Genomic DNA, 18,609 nt, shown 5'->3' with positions numbered 1-18,609 from the left:
TAACCACGCCCTAATAATCCTCAAATCCTCTTCTGGACTCTCAGGAGGATATGCTGATTTAAGGTCCGTCATTAACTAAAAGACAAATAAATGATATGATTTCTTAGCCTAGTTAAAGCCTTGTGTGGGGAAGAGATAAGCCCCCAGCCATTATAGAGTAAAAGTGCGTAATAGCACTAATTCAAGAAAAAGAATCAAGAATCAAGATTATTGGAGTAATCTCTTATTTTTATTTTATAGAATTAATTTTAATTTTAAAATTTAAAGTAAAGAATTTATTTTATTTAAACTATATATTTTTCGTATTTATCCTTTCTGGTAATATATGTTATTACTATAATCAAATTATTGCTTGTCTGTTTAGCTTTTTTAAATAACTTAATGTTAAATCAGGTTAAAAATTCTCTTTATAACGAGATATATGTTAATGTATATAATGTTAATGCATTTTATTTTGATTAATTAATAAATTTCTTAATACTCCTATATAAAATTTTATGAAATATTTAATGAAAGTTTCATCTGAAATATCATTCATAATATCAGTAGTCATGTTATAAAAGACCAAAATAAATGTATATTCTACTGAAATGCTAAGATCCATACAATAGCATTTAAGCTAAGATATTTCTTTTAGTTCTTCAAATCTTTAATGATACGAACTAGAGACGAGGTTAGCTGAATTGCATTAGATCCATTGAAGGGCTATGTTCATTTTTAGTACTTGTGAAACTTTACTAGGTATCTACAAACCGATTGCCCTAATGTGTGCTCCGTTATTAGTTTATATAGGTATATAGTAATTGAAAGATAGCACGATCTGTGGACATTTCTTGTTGAATAGTCTTTCTTTGCCAATGCAAAACTGAGTGTTGCAATGTCCTTTTGTTTGACTGTAACTCTCTTTCATCATACATTATCATAACAAATTATACATAACAAATTATAATCTTTTAAAAATAGAAATATTATCAAAGACTGCACTAAAATATCTAAAATTAAATTTGGTAAAATACTAGACTTTTGCCTGAAGGACAATAATTATCTCAATTTTAACAAACAATTGTACTAACAGGTGTTCGATAAATGCTTGGCAAATCCTTTGATTTCTGCTATAACAGATATAGCATTAAACAAAATTCTAGACGAAAATCTTGACATTTTTACTCTTTGATAGCTAAGGGGTTTCTGCAGAGTTCCACCCTTCTTACTGATTAATTTATATATTCCTCAAAAGCTTTGTGTTTATGACTGATCTAAAATTTGCGTACCGCAATGAAAAAAGTTTGTCCAGCACAGGTGATTCTAGTAATATTCTTTGTCATGTAGACGCACTCGGGAAATCGATTTGACTATTGATATGATATTGATGCAATTTACTACTATGGGCAACTTTTTCCATTACCTTCTTTGGTTCAAGAGTTATAAATTCTCACATGAAAATTACAATATAAAAAGCTTATAACTTTAAAAATCGGTCTTGTCACCTTTATATTTAATTCTATAATTAGATCAGCCCCATTATTATTTTTAATTATTTGTTAAGAATCTTTGATTATTTATTTTGTCCATTCATTATTTATTGACTTTGATTATGTAATCAATGATTACGCAATATTCTAGTAAAAATCACAGATTGATTAACCTCATATTAACGTCATTTGTTGGAGAGGCAATTAGTGAGTTTTTATTTTTATTAATGCATTTTTAGTTTAAAATAAAATAATAAGTTAAGGAAGGATTCAAGTATAGAAATTACTTTAAATTTTGTGTAAGTTATATATATATATAGGGAATCACACCCTTTTTCGTGTTTTGGAACATTAAACATTTAACATTATTTATATGATATAAATTTATGTGATGGGAATGGTATCACATCTTGAATAATTACAAGAATTAACCAGCGATTAAAGTTAACTAAGAGTAAAAAAAATCTGTCCTAAAGTCTGACATAGTGGGAAAATTTACTTTTAATATTACATTTAACCAAAATCCTTTGTTAAATCTAGACGCCAGATATTTGCAATCTACCCAATTCAATTTATTAAAAAACACTAAATAGTAAGAAAAAAAACCAAACGAAGAAAGAATATTCAGTTGTTCGTTTTTGATAATTATATTTCTTGAATATTTCAGTTGGATTGAATAAAGAATGTTATTAGTTCTTTTTTATATAAAACACAAAAAAATATTTTGATAAGTGTTTATAATCAATCAAATTGTCTTATATTATTGATAAGCACTTTACATAATAAAATTTGGTGAGAATTGTAGTTTAGTAAAGTTACAAACCTTTTACAAGTGTTATAAAATTAAATCGCTTCCATGAAACGAATATTCCTATAGACCTTCTATTTTAACAAAACCACTTTTAATCAATATTTAATTTTCGAAATGATCCATCAATGCCAAAGAGAGTTTCACTATTTACCTTTTTACCAATTCTTAATTTTTCATTCACGCCATACTGTGTCTCTTCAATAAAATAATTATTAAAATCTAAAAGTTTCTTTTCCATATCTGCTTTAATCTCCGATATAGAACCATTGGTGCCGCCATATTCAATTGGTAGATTCTCCTTTGGTATTACTTTATAAAGATCTTCTAGGCTTTTGTGAATGAAAAACTGTTAAAAGATATTAACAAAAAATGAATGATATATTTTTTATTAATAATATTAATAATAATAAATAATATTTAAATAATATTTTTGCTTACTCGTTGTTTTAGTTTTTCATTTAGAAAACTTCTCACAATGTTTAAAAACACTGCTCCTTCCTTTGGACAATTAACGATGTGTAATCCTTTTATGCGCATCGGCACCGCTTTATCAAGAAAAACTGATAATTTTTTTAAAAATATTGGATTAAATTCTTTTATAAATGCTGGGTTGTATTTGGAGTAATCCACAATTTCAACAAAACCATTTATGATACCAGTATCATCCATATTTATCTCAAACTCATGAACTATTGTATGATATCGAAAATATTGTCTTAAACTGTTTTTATTTGGATCTAAATTTGTAAAGTTTGTTAGGTATATACGTGGGCCACCGATGCCGCCAAGTGGCTGTGGAAGTACTAAAAAGCAACTTAAGTTAAAAATAAAAAATATGAAAATTATAAATGTGTTACATATATATTGGTTACAAATCTATTATCTTACCCTAAGCGTGCAAATTCAACAAATTCTTCAGTCATTTGAAGATTAACAAACATTTCAGGTAATAACGCTTTGATAGTATAGTAATAGTCAATTTTTGATTTAGCTTTTTCGATACTATATTTGCAGCCTCTAAGAAATGTTACTAAAAATTGGTCGTCCGTACGAGCTCTCAAATGTGGTTGCTTTTGGATCCATGTTTTTAGCATTGAAATATCTTCAACTATACGGCTCTCAACTTCATTTAACTCATTCTTGGCAATTGCTTTTAATTCTTCATTTAGTGGTCGTATTTCAGTCATATTAAGATAAAAATATCACATCTATACTCAAGAAAGAACGATTTTCAACTGGCAGAGAGGCCTTTAAACTGTTTTATAGCATATATATGAATGTTTAAATATTATTCCTTCTAATTATTTAATTACCTCTTTTTTATTGTGTTTTTTGTAAGTGTTGAATTTAGTTACTTATTAATTTGTTTAAACCTAATAAAATATAATACTTATATACAGATACTTAATAAAGTGTGTATATAATTCATAGTTAGAATAACAATTGAAGATAAAATAGAAAATGATTACTTATAATTACAGTTTTTGTTTAATTACTTAAACAATTCTTTTAGAATGCAGAGCAAAAAAATTATAATTTTTATAAAAAATTTAAAATTAAAAAGTTTTACGCTGCCCAACTCCGCCCTAACAAACCTTAAGTTCACCTCTGGACCCACAGGATGATATGCTGACCTACGGTTCGACATCAATTAAAAGATATATAAACGATATGAATTCCTGCATAGTTAAAGTCTAGTGTGGGGCAGGGATAAGCCTCCCAGCCACAAAAGAGTAAAAGTACGCAATAGCACTAACTCAAGAAACCACAACAACGACAACAATATCAAAATTTCCTTACTGTCATATTTCTTTCTAATTGAAACATATTTCCTATTATAAAATATAAATAATTTTAAATTAAGAAAATATATATTCTATATATCTTATATAATTATACTATTATATATTATTAAATTTAAAAGAAGCAGTTAGTTTTTTTTAAACAGTATATTTTTATCACCTATAGTCACTCTATTCTCGTAATATAACAGATATAGTAAAAACAAATCCATTATTTTTGCACGAAATTGAAGGCTTATTTATCATAGTGACACTAATCCGATTTAGGTCAAATATACGCTATTTTGCTCGATACTTTATTCCCCTTTTTAAGCGTAATTTCATTATGCCTCGCTTATAAAAGTCATCGTCCTTATTGGCAAAAGATTGAGACAGTTGAATTATACAAGCCTCTCTTGAAGCGAAGATTTTCACGAAAAAAATCATTCGTCACCAAATTCTCGGAACTTTTGTTCAGTCATTATTGATGTATGTGGCCTGGTGTTGTCCTGATGAAACACAATTCTTCTCCTAATGCTCAAAAGTGGCAGTTCCTGTGCGATTGTTTCCTTCAGGCTGTCGAATTGTTAGCCGTACAACTCCGAGTTAAGAGTTTTGTGATAGGGGATCATTTCATAGTAGATAATTCTCTGCAAATCCCACCAAACCTTCATCAAAACCTTTCTGGCCGTTTCAGGAAACTTGTCGCGATTTGACCATGACCATTTTCACTTGACGTTGTCGTAAGTGATCCTGATCCACTTTTCATTTCCAACTGCTTTAGAAATGGGTCGATTTTGTTGCGATTCGCATGGATGGATATTTGAACTGCGAGGTTTTTTTGCGTTAACTCTTATGGCACCCCTATATTGAGCTTTTTTTGTATCCAAAGGGACAAATTGCTAGACTTTTGTTATTATAGGTATTGAATGTTATTATATAAAGTGTAAATTTTAAACAAGTTGTTATATTAAAAAAAGAAAGATTTTGGGGACAGGATTGTGAATAAAATGGCCTAGATCAGTTATATATATTATCTGTAAAAAATAAACATTTTAAACATTCTTACTTCTTGTCTGAACATGTTTGACTAGTTTGTTTTTTTTTTGACTTGTTTTTTATATTTTCTTCTTCTATAATTTCTTTTTTCGGAAATATATTTTGTAATTTTCCTTATTAACTTAGTTAAAAAACATGAAAGCTCATTGTAAATTAAATAAATTGTTTTAATGAAAGCAATGGGAACATAATGTAAGACCACATAAATAATTTAAAAAAAAGGTTTAAGCCGTCGCCGTTGAGCACTTCTCTTGAATAATGCAGATGCTTCAACATTAACATGATATAAAAGTCTTTGTTTATGTTCTTGATTTATTCTTTGACTACATTGATAATGATTAAAATATTGAGATTGCGATGGAAGTCAGAATTTCCTATATAATATGGAGTATTGACTCTCAGTCATAAAACTTTGTATTTAAAGTGCTGAATTAATGCAATAATGTTTTCGAAAGTACACATTTATAGTTGTATATAACATAGTTTTTATATAACAGAAGTTTGTTTTGTATAAGCATTATCGGGTGCCTACCGATGCGAAAATATATTTTGTTCAGTCTTAACTGAAGTCAGTCGTGCCTCTCTCACATGCGTCTTCCAACGCAATTTCGCATGAAGCGTTCTATCGAGATATCTAGCTCGACTGTATATGGTGTATTTGAACCATTGATGTGTATGGACTTAAAAGCTATTATTTTCTAATGTGATATTGATGTGTATTGTCTTAGTGTTATTAAGCTTCAAGTTCCACGTTTCTGTTCAGTGCAAAGCTAACTGCCAATTGCAACTCACTCCTTGTTGCTTCAAGCGTTTTTTTCCCTGTTATGATGTAGTAATATATTAGTTATAAGATAGCAATTCAGATGTATACAATAAATAAAAAGTGGAAGCGAGGACAGTAACTTTGGGTATACCAGCGTTAATACTCCTTAAATCGAAATAAGACAATAATATGCTACAGTCTTGTTTTGATAAAATACTTAAATAACTTTAAAATTTATATTATTAAATTAAGTATTAAATAAAAAAAAAATATTACAAAAAATTACATTTTTAATATTTTTATTTAATTAACATATAGTTCACACTATATGTGAATAAAGAGTGGTTTTAATTCTCTTTTATCTAGATATGAATAACAATTCTGAATAGTTTCTTTAAGCAATTTGATTTGATTTCTTTAGTAAATTAAATTAGATAAATAAATGTGAAAATAAACAAAAATTATTGAAAAAAGTAAATTATTTTTGATAATCTCAGTTATCAATCTCTTATAAATCGTGTAAAATTTCAATAACAAAAAAGTTAATCAATATTTAATTTTCGAAATGATCCGTCAATGCCAAACAGAGTTTCACTATTTATCTTTTTACCAATTCTTAATTCTTCATCCACTCCATACTTCGTCTCTTCCATGAAGTAATTATTAAAGTCTAAAAGTTTTTTTTCCATATCTGCTTGAATCTCCGGTATAGAACCATTGGTACCACCATATTCAATTGGTAGATTCTCCTTTGGTATTACTTTATAAAGATCTTCTAGGCTTTTGTGAATGAAAAACTGTTAAAAGATATTAACAAAAAATGTATGATATATTTTTTATTAATAATATTAATAATAATAAATAATATTTAAATAATATTTTTGCTTACTCGTTGTTTTAGTTTTTCATTTAGAAAACTTCTCGCAATGTTTAAAAACGCTGCTCCTTCCTTTGGACAATTAAGAACGTGGAATCCTTTTATGCGCAGTGGCTGCGCCTTATTGTTAAAAGTTATTAATTTTTTAGAATATATTGGATCAAATTCCTTTAAAATTGCTTTGTTAAATTTGGAACAATCCACAATTTCAGTCACACCACTAATGGTACAATTGTCGTCCATATTTATCTCAAACATATTAATCAGTGTTTGATATCGTAGCATATCAACTAAATGGTGTTTATTTGGATCTAAATTCTTATAAATTGTTAGATGTATGCGATGGCCGCCCATTCCGCCAAGGGGCTTCGGAAGCACTACAAAGCAACTAAATTTAAAAATAAAATTTATGAATTAAAATTATAAGTGCGTTACGTACGTAACATACTTGTCACAAATCTATTATCTTACCCTGCACGTCCAAATTGAATAATTTTTTCATTCACTTGAAGATTCGTACACAATTCAGGCAATAACGATCCGATAGTATAGTAATAGTCAATTTTAGATTTAGCTTTTTCCATACTATATTTACAGCCTCTTAAAAAAGTTACTAAAAATTGGTCATCCGTACGAGCCCTCAAATGTGGTTGTTTTTGGATCCATGTTCTTAGTGTTGAAATATCCTCAACTATACGACTCTCAACTTCATTTAACTCATTCTTGGCAATTGCTTTTAATTCTTCATTTAGTGGTCGTATTTCAGTCATATTAAGATAAAAATGTCACATCTATACTCAAGAAAGAACGATTTTCAACTGACAGAGAGGCCTTTAAATGGATTTTACCATATACGTATGTTATAACATTGTTCTTTCTAATTGTTTAATTATTTGTTTTTTATTGTTTTTTTTTGTAAGTGTTGAATTTAGTTACTTATTAAATTTGTTTAAACCTAATAAAATATAATACTTATATACAGATACTTAATAAAGTGTGTATATAATTAATAATTAGAACAACAATTGAAGATCAGATATATAATGATTACTTGTAATTACAGTTTTTGCTTAATTATTTAAACAATTCTTATAGAATGTAGTGTAAAAAGTGTAATATAATAATAAAGTGTAATGTAGTGCAAAACTTTGTTGTAAAATAAAAACTTAAAAATGAAAAAATTGAATATGAAAATTTCTTTACTATCATCTCCTTTCCTATTCGAAATAGATTTGCTGTCATAAAACAAAACTCAGTGAAAAAATATATCAGAGACAGAGCTCTAAAATTATTCAGTAAAGTTGATACGCTACTTAACCACGCCCTAATAATCCTCAAATCCTCTTCTGGACTCTCAGGAGGATATGCTGATTTAAGGTCCGTCATTAACTAAAAGACAAATAAATGATATGATTTCTTAGCCTAGTTAAAGCCTTGTGTGGGGAAGAGATAAGCCCCCAGCCATTATAGAGTAAAAGTGCGTAATAGCACTAATTCAAGAAAAAGAATCAAGAATCAAGATTATTGGAGTAATCTCTTATTTTTATTTTATAGAATTAATTTTAATTTTAAAATTTAAAATAAAGAATTTATTTTATTTAAACTATATATTTTTCGTATTTATCCTTTCTGGTAATATATGTTATTACTATAATCAAATTATTGCTTGTCTGTTTAGCTTTTTTAAATAACTTAATGTTAAATCAGGTTAAAAATTCTCTTTATAACGAGATATATGTTAATGTATATAATGTTAATGCATTTTATTTTGATTAATTAATAAATTTCTTAATACTCCTATATAAAATTTTATGAAATATTTAATGAAAGTTTCATCTGAAATATCATTCATAATATCAGTAGTCATGTTATAAAAGACCAAAATAAATGTATATTCTACTGAAATGCTAAGATCCATACAATAGCATTTAAGCTAAGATATTTCTTTTAGTTCTTCAAATCTTTAATGATACGAACTAGAGACGAGGTTAGCTGAATTGCATTAGATCCATTGAAGGGCTATGTTCATTTTTAGTACTTGTGAAACTTTACTAGGTATCTACAAACCGACTGCCCTAATGTGTGCTCCGTTATTAGTTTATTTAGGTATATAGTAATTGAGAGATAGCACGATCTGTGGACATTTCTTGTTGAATAGTCTTTCTTTGCCAATGCAAAACTGAGTGTTGCAATGTCCTTTTGTTTGACTGTAACTATCTTTCATCATACATTATCATAACAAATTATACATAACAAATTATAATCTTTTAAAAATAGAAATATTATCAAAGACTGCACTAAAATATCTAAAATTAAATTTGGTAAAATACTAGACTTTTGCCTGAAGGACAATAATTATCTCAATTTTAACAAACAATTGCACTAACAGGTGTTCGATAAATGCTTGGCAAATCCTTTGATTTCTGCTATAACAGATATAGCATTAAACAAAATTCTAGACGAAAATCTTGACATTTTTACTCTTTGATAGCTAAGGGGTTTCTGCAGAGTTCCACCCTTCTTACTGATTAATTTATATATTCCTCAAAAGCTTTGTGTTTATGACTGATCTAAAATTTGCGTACCGCATGTAGACGCACTCGGGAAATCGATTTGACTATTGATATGATATTGATGCAATTTACTACTATGGGCAACTTTTTCCATTACCTTCTTTGGTTCAAGAGTTATAAATTCTCACATGAAAATTACAATATAAAAAGCTTATAACTTTAAAAATCGGTCTTGTCACCTTTATATTTAATTCTATAATTAGATCAGCCCCATTATTATTTTTAATTATTTGTTAAGAATCTTTGATTATTTATTTTGTCCATTCATTATTTATTGACTTTGATTATGTAATCAATGATTACGCAATATTCTAGTAAAAATCACAGATTGATTAACCTCATATTAACGTCATTTGTTGGAGGCGCAATTAGTGAGTTTTTATTTTTATTAATGCATTTTTAGTTTAAAGTAAAATAATAAGTTAACGAAGGATTCAAGTATAGAAAGTACTTTAAATTTTGTGTAAGTTATATATATATATATAATGAATCACACCCTTTTTTGTGTTTTGGAACATTAAATATTTAATATTATTTATATGATATAAATTTATGTGATGGGAATGGTATCACACCTTGAATAATTACAGGACTAATCAGCGATTAAAGTTAACTAAGAGTAAAAAAATCTGTCCTAAAGTCTGATATAGTGGGAAAATTTACTTTTAATATTAAATTTAACCAAAATCCTTTGTTAAATCTTGACGCCAGATATTTGCAATCTACCCAATTCAATTTATTAAAAAACACTAAATAGTAAGAAAAAAAACCAAACGAAGAAAGAATATTCAGTTGTTCGTTTTTGATAATTATATTTCATGAATATTTCAGTTGGATTGAATAAAGAATGTTATTAGTTCTCTTTTATATAAAATACAAAAAAATATTTCGATAAGTGTTTATAATCAATGAAATTGTCTTATATTATTGATAAGTACTTTACATAATAAAATTTGGTGAGAATTGTAGTTTAGTAAAATTACAAACCTTTTACAAGTGTTATAAAATTAAATCGCTTCCATGAAACGAATATTCCTGTAGACCTTCTATTTTAACAAAACCACTTTTAATCAATATTTAATTTTCGAAATGATCCATCAATGCCAAAGAGAGTTTCACTATTTACCTTTTTACCAATTCTTAATTTTTCATCCACGCCATACTGTGTCTCTTCAATGAAATAATTATTAAAATCTAAAAGTTTCTTTTCCATATCTGCTTTAATCTCCGGTATAGAACCATTGGTGCCACCATATTCAATTGGTAGATTCTCCTTTGGTATTACTTTATAAAGATCTTCTAGGCTTTTGTGAATGAAAAACTGTTAAAAGATATTAATAAAAAATGACTAATATATTTTTTATTAATAATATTAATAATAATAAATAATATTTAAATAATATTTTTGCTTACTCGTTGTTTTAGTTTTTCATTTAGAAAACTTCTCACAATGTTTAAAAACACTGCTCCTTCCTTTGGACAATTAACGATGTGTAATCCTTTTATGCGCATCGGCACCGCTTTATCAAGAAAAACTGATAATTTTTTTAAAAATATTGGATTAAATTCTTTTATAAATGCTGGGTTGTATTTGGAGTAATCCACAATTTCAACAAAACCATTTATGATACCAGTATCATCCATATTTATCTCAAACTCATGAACTATTGTATGATATCGAAAATATTGTCTTAAACTGTTTTTATTTGGATCTAAATTTGTAAAGTTTGTTAGGTATATACGTGGGCCACCGATGCCGCCAAGTGGCTGTGGAAGTACTAAAAAGCAACTTAAGTTAAAAATAAAAAATATGAAAATTATAAATGTGTTACATATATATTGGTTACAAATCTATTATCTTACCCTAAGCGTGCAAATTCAACAAATTCTTCAGTCATTTGAAGATTAACAAACATTTCAGGTATTAAGGCTTTGATAGTATAGTAATAGTCAATTTTAGATTTAGCTTTTTCCATACTATATTTGCAGCCTCTAAGAAATGTTACTAAAAATTGGTCGTCCGTACGAGCTCTCAAATGTGGTTGCTTTTGGATCCATGTTTTTAGCATTGAAATATCTTCAACTATACGACTCTCAACTTCATTTAACTCATTCTTGGCAATTGCTTTTAATTCTTCATTTAGTGGTCGTAGTCCTGTCATATTTAGTAATAATATTTGGAATGTATCTCTATCGAAGAAAGAACGTTTCTCAACTGTTAGGGAGGCTCTTAATTTGATTTTACTATATCTGACTTAAAATTATTTAATATAATTATTAATTATTTTTAATTATTAAGTAATTCTGATTTTTGTTTTTTTTTTCATATAATGCCTTCAAAGCATATAAATTATAACTAATTTATTTTTTAAATTGTTTAAACTTAACGAAATAAAGTATGCATGTATAATATGTCTTTAGACTGTACAGTCATTGTTGATCAGATATATGTATATTGATTACTTATAATTACAGTCTTTCAATAATAATTTATTGTCTTATGTATAAAGTTATTACAGTTTTTATGAAGAACGTCGATTGCATTATAAATTAAATATATTTTTTTATAACTTCTGTAGTCAACCTTTGTTTTTAAATTGATAAGTTTATAGTTTTTATTTAATATCACTGCATATATTTTCTCATTTATTTTTGATTGTAAAACATTATTTTATTATAATTGAACTGTAGTTACTGTAGTGTTGCACTTTTTTAAACAATTATATATTAAATCAAATCTAAAGTTGTTTTATTTACAGTTCTGGAAATTGCAATTACATTATATCCGGGTGTTCCCTTTTTTGTTGTACTCTATTGCAATTCATTAAATTTGAAAGACGATTTATAAAATTAGTGATCTTAAGAAGTCTTAAATAATGTTTATTTTCTCAGGTACGTTAGCCTAGAAGTGAAAAGTTATCTATGGGAATCCTTAATCGAAATAGTGACTAAAGATTAAAAGACTAAAATCTGAATAAATAAAGTTTTAACATGGTTATTATCACTTGATAACTTGAATATTTAAGAGTAGATAATTTGAAAATTTACTTAATAGTAATAATATTATACTAATAAAAAATAAATCGTAGCGCTTATTAAATACAGCATCAGTTATTAATAATACATTAATAACACAAACTATAAATAATATTTAAAGAAATAAAAACAAGACTGTTTTAAAACCATGAAGAAATGCTCCTCGTAATGGGTAGTGGTAGTATTTATGTTAACCATAAATAATCTCTGCAATCTTAATGATACAACTTAAAGACGTGTATGGTATAGTCGTGGTAATTCACTAAAAGATTACAAGCATGAACATCGTTAAGTAACTTATGAATTACTAAGTATTCAAAAATTGATTAATCCAATTAGTTCTCTATAATTAGTTTATACATTATTGAGAAACAGCACTTTCTGTGCCCACTTTGAGTGAATGTTTTGGTTTCCAATGCATATTTTAGTATTGCGATGACCTCGGGATTGTATTCGACGCACCGAATATAACACATCCCGAGTTTTAAAGATTTTTTTATTTTGGAGATATATCAGAACTACACAAATCACAACCCTCTACCAAATTCAGTTGACAGTTTAACTGCTTGGTAGGATATATTAAGAAAATTTATATACAGGGTCACTATTTATATGGTGCTATCTGATGTTTCTATACAAAAGCTTTACATTATTAAATATAACTTACCTAAGACTTTTTGTCAAAAGAGCGTTATTTGTGTTATTTACAGTAATTTGTAAATGGAGTGTTCGCGAAAATATTTAATTAATTCGAGAAAATTTTCGTGCGATGATTTATTACGACTCTTATCAAGACAAGAGTGCATCGATCAACTTACTACGAGTATACCATTACAGGAACGTAAAACAGTCAATTCCGAATGGTATGCAACCATTTGCGTACTGAAAGTATTCAGTGAAATATGGAAAACAAACAAACGCATTCGGACCATTCTTCATCTCCATTAAGACAATGCGAGTGCTTACATATCTCGTCGTAACAGCTGACTACAAGTATTTGAACATTCAGAAAATGGAATTGATGGGTCATCCGACGTACAGTCCTGTTTTGGCACCCAATAACTTCTTCTTGTTTCCGAATGTCAAGAATCAATTGCGTGGACAACGATTTTTGCCGGTGGAAGAAGTCTTTGTTGCCATTAAAAACCATGTTTTGGAGGGGTCTGAAGAAGATTGAAAAAATGCTTTTACAAATGGTTCGAAGGCATGTAAAAGTGTATAAGTCATAAAGGAGAATACGATAAACAATAAATCAATTTTCAACGACAAGTTAGTATTTTTTCATAATTGGGCACAAAATAGTGATTCTCGTACAGAAACATAAATTCTCCTCTCTCCACTGATTACTGAAATGAAGTTTTCACAATGCTGTGGAAATCTTCTCCATTCATTCCTAAGAGGTGGTTTAGTGGGTTCAAGTCTCACACACAACTCTACAAGTTGGTTTATCCATTGCAGTTTCTTTTAAGAAAAGTGGTTTTAAAACAGTGAATGGTCAATAATTATGAGAAGAGGAGCGGTTTTTGTAAACTAAGCAAATAAACAATGTATCTGTATGTTATATATTAAATATTCAATATGTGTATATATTTATTAAAATTAAAATGACTTATGTAAATTAAAGTTAAACGTGTGGAATAAGTTTTTTTCACTTACCGTATGATTTTAAATATTTTTAGATTAAATTTTTTTTTTAGATTAAAGACTCATTCAATAAAAATATATATTAATTTGATGTGTCATTATTGTATAAAAAAAAAATATTTCCCGATAAATGAAATACTTCTTTGTTGCTTTTTATTTATTGCAAAGTTATGGGGCAACACTAATACTTGATAACTTATCGTAATTATTGTACAAATTGTTAACTTTTAGTCAAAGATATCGACCTATCGTGGTTACCTTAGAAAATTTTATGTGTATTATCGAATTTAGTTTGAATATATATTTACATGAATAATGTTGAATAAAAAATTTTAATTTCAGTTGTAACAAAAAATTTGGATTATATTTGAAAATTCTATTCAAAATTCTAAAATATAAAAATGGCACACATTCGACCACTCAATTCAGAACTGGCCAAAGTAGCACGTGTAGAATTAAACGAAAATGAAAATAACATACAGGAGAATATAATAAAGCTACGAGAATGGATAGTAGGGCAAACGTACTTAAAGGCCCGCACCGATGATCAATTTCTACTTGCTTTCCTACGGTTTTGTAAATATAATTTGCAAAATGCTAAAATACGTATCGAATACTACTATACTTATAAATCTACAGGAATGGAGGTATTAAAAGTACGTCACATCGATGAGAAATTACTTGGAATGGTTAGAGATGGGTGAGTAAAATGAGAAAATGGGTGAGCAAAAAACTCCAGAATAATTCCTATGTGCATAAATTGATTATTGCAATTAAAAAAAAAATTTTTTTTTAGAAGTGAAAACATATTAGATAAATATATGTATATGAAAACATATATTGTATAAAAAAGAATAAAAAGAAAATGTTTTTAAAAATTAAAGTAATGTTAATTTTAATTTATACAGTATTTTTGCAACTCTTCCAAATCCTATTGGGCCTGGTGGCCCACGTATTCATTATACACGCATGGGTAATATAGATACTTCCAAATATAGTGTATACGACGTCTTCCGCTATCATACGTTCCGTTCTGAAATCGAAATAAATACGGACGATAACTGGGTAATCAGTGGCGTTGTTGAAATAATCGATTTTGGTAAAATACCATTTGCATTTTTACGTCAATATGACTCTGGTCTGTTTAAAAAAATGTCAGCCTTTCTGGAATATGGTGTACCAACTAATTTAAAGGGTACACATATTGTGAATGCATCTATGGAGGCACAAATAGTATTAACACTAGTCCGCACCTGCATGAAACAAAAGGAACTAGTAAGTTTAATAAAAAATTTTTTGAATTGTATAATTTTATTATTAAAAATAATATTATTGATTAGTTTTGTAATAATATTGAAACAAATTGCATTAGTTTTTAAGTTTCCGTCATGTTATATATCTATTTATAGATATTATCTATATAACTTTTTTTCTAAAATTTTAATTTTAGTTCAGTAACAATCAATTTCTTTTATATCATATAACACATATATATATTAATGAAGTGTAACCATATATATTATTATCGTTAATATATATATTTTTTATATTCTTAAGCTACACATACATTCAAGTGTACAATCATTACAAAAAGCCATCGGTGCGGAGTACTTACCGGTAGAGTTGGGTGGTGAAAATGGCACACTGGACGATGCCGTCAATAACTTCGAACAACTTTTGCTTTCGTATGACAATTACTTCAATGAAGAGATTAGTTATGGTGTTGATGAGAAATTACGCAATGACCTTGTAACTGAAACGAAATCTTCTGGTGAAGGAAGTTTTCGTAAATTGGACGTAGATTAAAAGTCCTGATGTACAAAGTATTACTAAAATGAGTGGCTATTTGAAAACTAATTACAGGTGTTGTCATTTTATCGTCTTTCATTATATATTTCAGAAGAGCACAAAATTTCATTACTATCCGAACAATTATGCATTAGTATAGGTATGCAATATTTAACAAAATTGTTTAAAAATTAATAACTAAGTTTAAGCATTAAAGAGAATGTTGATATTTTTAAGTAAGTATATATTATTAATTTCGAAACAACAAATAAATTTGATTTTTAAACAGAAATTGAAGCCTTGTTTGTTTTAACTGAAATGTTGAATATATAACAGATAAATAATCGGTAATATTTTTTTTTTTGCTTTTACTTTATCAAATTTATATGATTTTAGAAATTGCAGTAAAGTAAATAATAATAAAAAATTAAGTAATAATTTAAATAATTTGTTAAACAGTATGAAATACTTGAAATACGCAATGAAATTAGTGTATAATTAAAAAAGATAAAAGAAATAAATAAACATAATTATTCGTCCGTCACTTCTATATGGTTGTGTAGCGTTTAGCAAAGCTTCAAACACTACTATTCACCAGCTAGAAAAGCCAGGCTCTGAGAAGACTTTTCAAAGTTCCATGGTACATTAGGACGAATGACATCCTCAGGGACATCATGATTAATCCCATCAAAAAATACATAAAGGATAGAGCCCTCAGAATGTTTACAGGCTCTTCGGGGACGTATGCAGATCTGAGGTCAATTATTGCTTAGTCTGATGAAGTGATAAACAATAATCTAGTCAAGGCACAAAGAGTTAATAGAGTTAATAGAGAGTAAAAGTGCTCAGTTGCACTGACTCAACTAGCCTCAACATAATAATTAAAAAAGTCGATGCCTGATTACAATACTCAGCGAGTATAAGGTTCTAATATTATTTTAAAAGAAATTTTAAATATTTTAAATTTAAAAAAATTTTTTTTTTTTATGCGGAGATGAGGTTTAAAAATGCCTAACGCATCGTCACTATGTTGTCACAATGATGGTATGCCCGGTTTGCTCGGTCTAAAAGTAATCCACCTTGTGCACCAAACTGTTTCTAAAACGAATATTAGTATATTAGTCTTTAAATGAAGAACTGGGATCATATATCATAAAAAGTCTTTAGCAATATACATATATTATATATTATTATATATACCATATATTATATACATATATATACATATATATATAAATATATATATAAATATATATATATATATATTGTTAATGCAAATATGTCGTGAAAAAATACGGTTGAACTGCATAAACCGATTAACGATATAACATAATATTTGCAATGCTGGTATTATTATCCAAACTATGGATAAATATAAGAAAGACGTAGAGAAACACAATTTACAAGAAAACCGGAAAATATTGCTGTAATTTGAGAACAACTCCATAATACAAAGCATATTGGCGTCTCTTTATGGAGAGAGTATTACTACAGACAAGTCATGAAAAAAAATACGGCTGAACTGCGTAAATCGATTAGCGATATAACATAATACTTGCAACGTTGGTATATTAGGCAAACTGTGGACGATTCAGAAAGACGTAGAGAAACACAATTTACAAGGAAAGAGGAAAATCTTGCTATAAATTGAGAGCAATTCCATAATACAAAGCATATTGGCTTCTCTTTATGGAGAGACTAAGATGCTCTGCACAAAATAATAATAATTAAAACGGGATGTTTTAGATGTTTCCAACAATAAATTGATATTTGAAGACATTTACCATTAATAGCTCGTTTTGCCATAGGTATTGGTGTACTGTAAGGGCTTTTTGTTATTTCTTTGAATTTTTTGCTTCTATCTACATTTAAATTTCCCGGAACACAGATTAGAGAAACATTGCGACATTTGTTTAACTTTTACAAGTCCCTATAATCTGTAAGATTTATTAATTTAATATGAGATTTTTGAAGCGGCAAATATGAAAACTCATACGGATATCAAGTTCAAAAAATTATTATGAAAGAAATATTTTTTTTTTTATAAATACATGCTTTAATACTAGTAACAAGTTTTTGGAATAAGTTGGTTTCTTACAAAATTTAAAACAGGAATCGAAATTTAATTTATTTATTACGGACTAGTTCAGTTGAACTACTGAAACAGTTAAACGTAAAACCAGTTACTTTATGCAGTAAAATGGTTTTCGAATCGAAAATAATGCAAAACGCAATTTTCAGATAAGAAAAATCGTTTGCAGTAATTGTCGGATGTTATTGATTAAGGATTATGTATATAAACAAATGTTAGCACTAATTTTAATATGTATGTATTGTAATAGATATTAACACGATTTTAATTGGGTTAAAGTAACAGTATTTGAATTTAAATGGAAATAGAGCTTTAACATTTTTCTGTTTATTTGTTTTTACTATTATATATATATGTATTTTTTTTTTAATTGTAATTTTTTACAATTTTTAATTTATTGCAATAAAATTGCATTCAAAAAAATGAGTTAACTTTATTTATAACTCTATGAAGTCTCATATTCATCAAACAAAAAATAATAATTACAAAAATATCTCAATAGTATTTTACATTTCTTCAGATACTATTCCATATCATAAAATAATTATTGTAAAATAAAAAAAATAAAAAATTACTGATTGAATAAAAGTGTTTAGTAGAATGTAGAATTATATTCAATGACTTATCAAATATTAAAATATTAATTGTTGAAGAACCTTAATAGTAATTGCAGTAGTAATTAATTTTTTTATTAAATTTTCAATTCAAGTTTA

General features: G+C 27.4%; 3 protein-coding genes across 3 annotated transcripts; 1 reads left to right on the top strand and 2 right to left on the bottom strand.

The window, feature by feature from the left end:
* Positions 1 to 2,270: 2,270 nt before the first annotated feature.
* On the bottom strand, positions 2,271 to 3,513 carry LOC119682051 (alpha-tocopherol transfer protein-like). The gene is made up of 3 exons (XM_038095392.1): positions 3,172 to 3,513; positions 2,722 to 3,097; positions 2,271 to 2,629 (listed from the first exon to the last, which is right to left on the bottom strand). Exons 1-3 carry the CDS (start codon positions 3,468 to 3,470, stop codon positions 2,375 to 2,377), a joined length of 930 nt encoding a protein of 309 aa, XP_037951320.1. The 5' UTR covers positions 3,471 to 3,513; the 3' UTR covers positions 2,271 to 2,374.
* A 2,886-nt stretch (positions 3,514 to 6,399) lies between these two features.
* On the bottom strand, positions 6,400 to 11,534 carry LOC119674343. Its single transcript, XM_038085479.1, has 6 exons — positions 11,200 to 11,534; positions 10,750 to 11,125; positions 10,404 to 10,657; positions 7,235 to 7,543; positions 6,776 to 7,151; positions 6,400 to 6,683 (listed from the first exon to the last, which is right to left on the bottom strand). Exons 1-6 carry the CDS (start codon positions 11,496 to 11,498, stop codon positions 6,429 to 6,431), a joined length of 1,869 nt encoding a protein of 622 aa, XP_037941407.1. The 5' UTR covers positions 11,499 to 11,534; the 3' UTR covers positions 6,400 to 6,428.
* A 2,812-nt stretch (positions 11,535 to 14,346) lies between these two features.
* LOC119682052 lies at positions 14,347 to 16,027 on the top strand. Its single transcript, XM_038095393.1, has 3 exons — positions 14,347 to 14,716; positions 14,925 to 15,291; positions 15,574 to 16,027. The coding sequence occupies exons 1-3, from the start codon at positions 14,418 to 14,420 to the stop codon at positions 15,820 to 15,822; spliced, it is 915 nt and encodes a 304-aa protein (XP_037951321.1). The 5' UTR covers positions 14,347 to 14,417; the 3' UTR covers positions 15,823 to 16,027.
* Positions 16,028 to 18,609: the final 2,582 nt, after the last annotated feature.

Source organism: Teleopsis dalmanni, chromosome 2 (assembly GCF_002237135.1).
Source record: "Teleopsis dalmanni isolate 2A chromosome 2, ASM223713v2, whole genome shotgun sequence".
Classification (NCBI taxonomy): Eukaryota; Metazoa; Arthropoda; class Insecta; order Diptera; family Diopsidae; genus Teleopsis; species Teleopsis dalmanni.
This window is presented reverse-complemented; position numbering and strand designations above follow the sequence as displayed.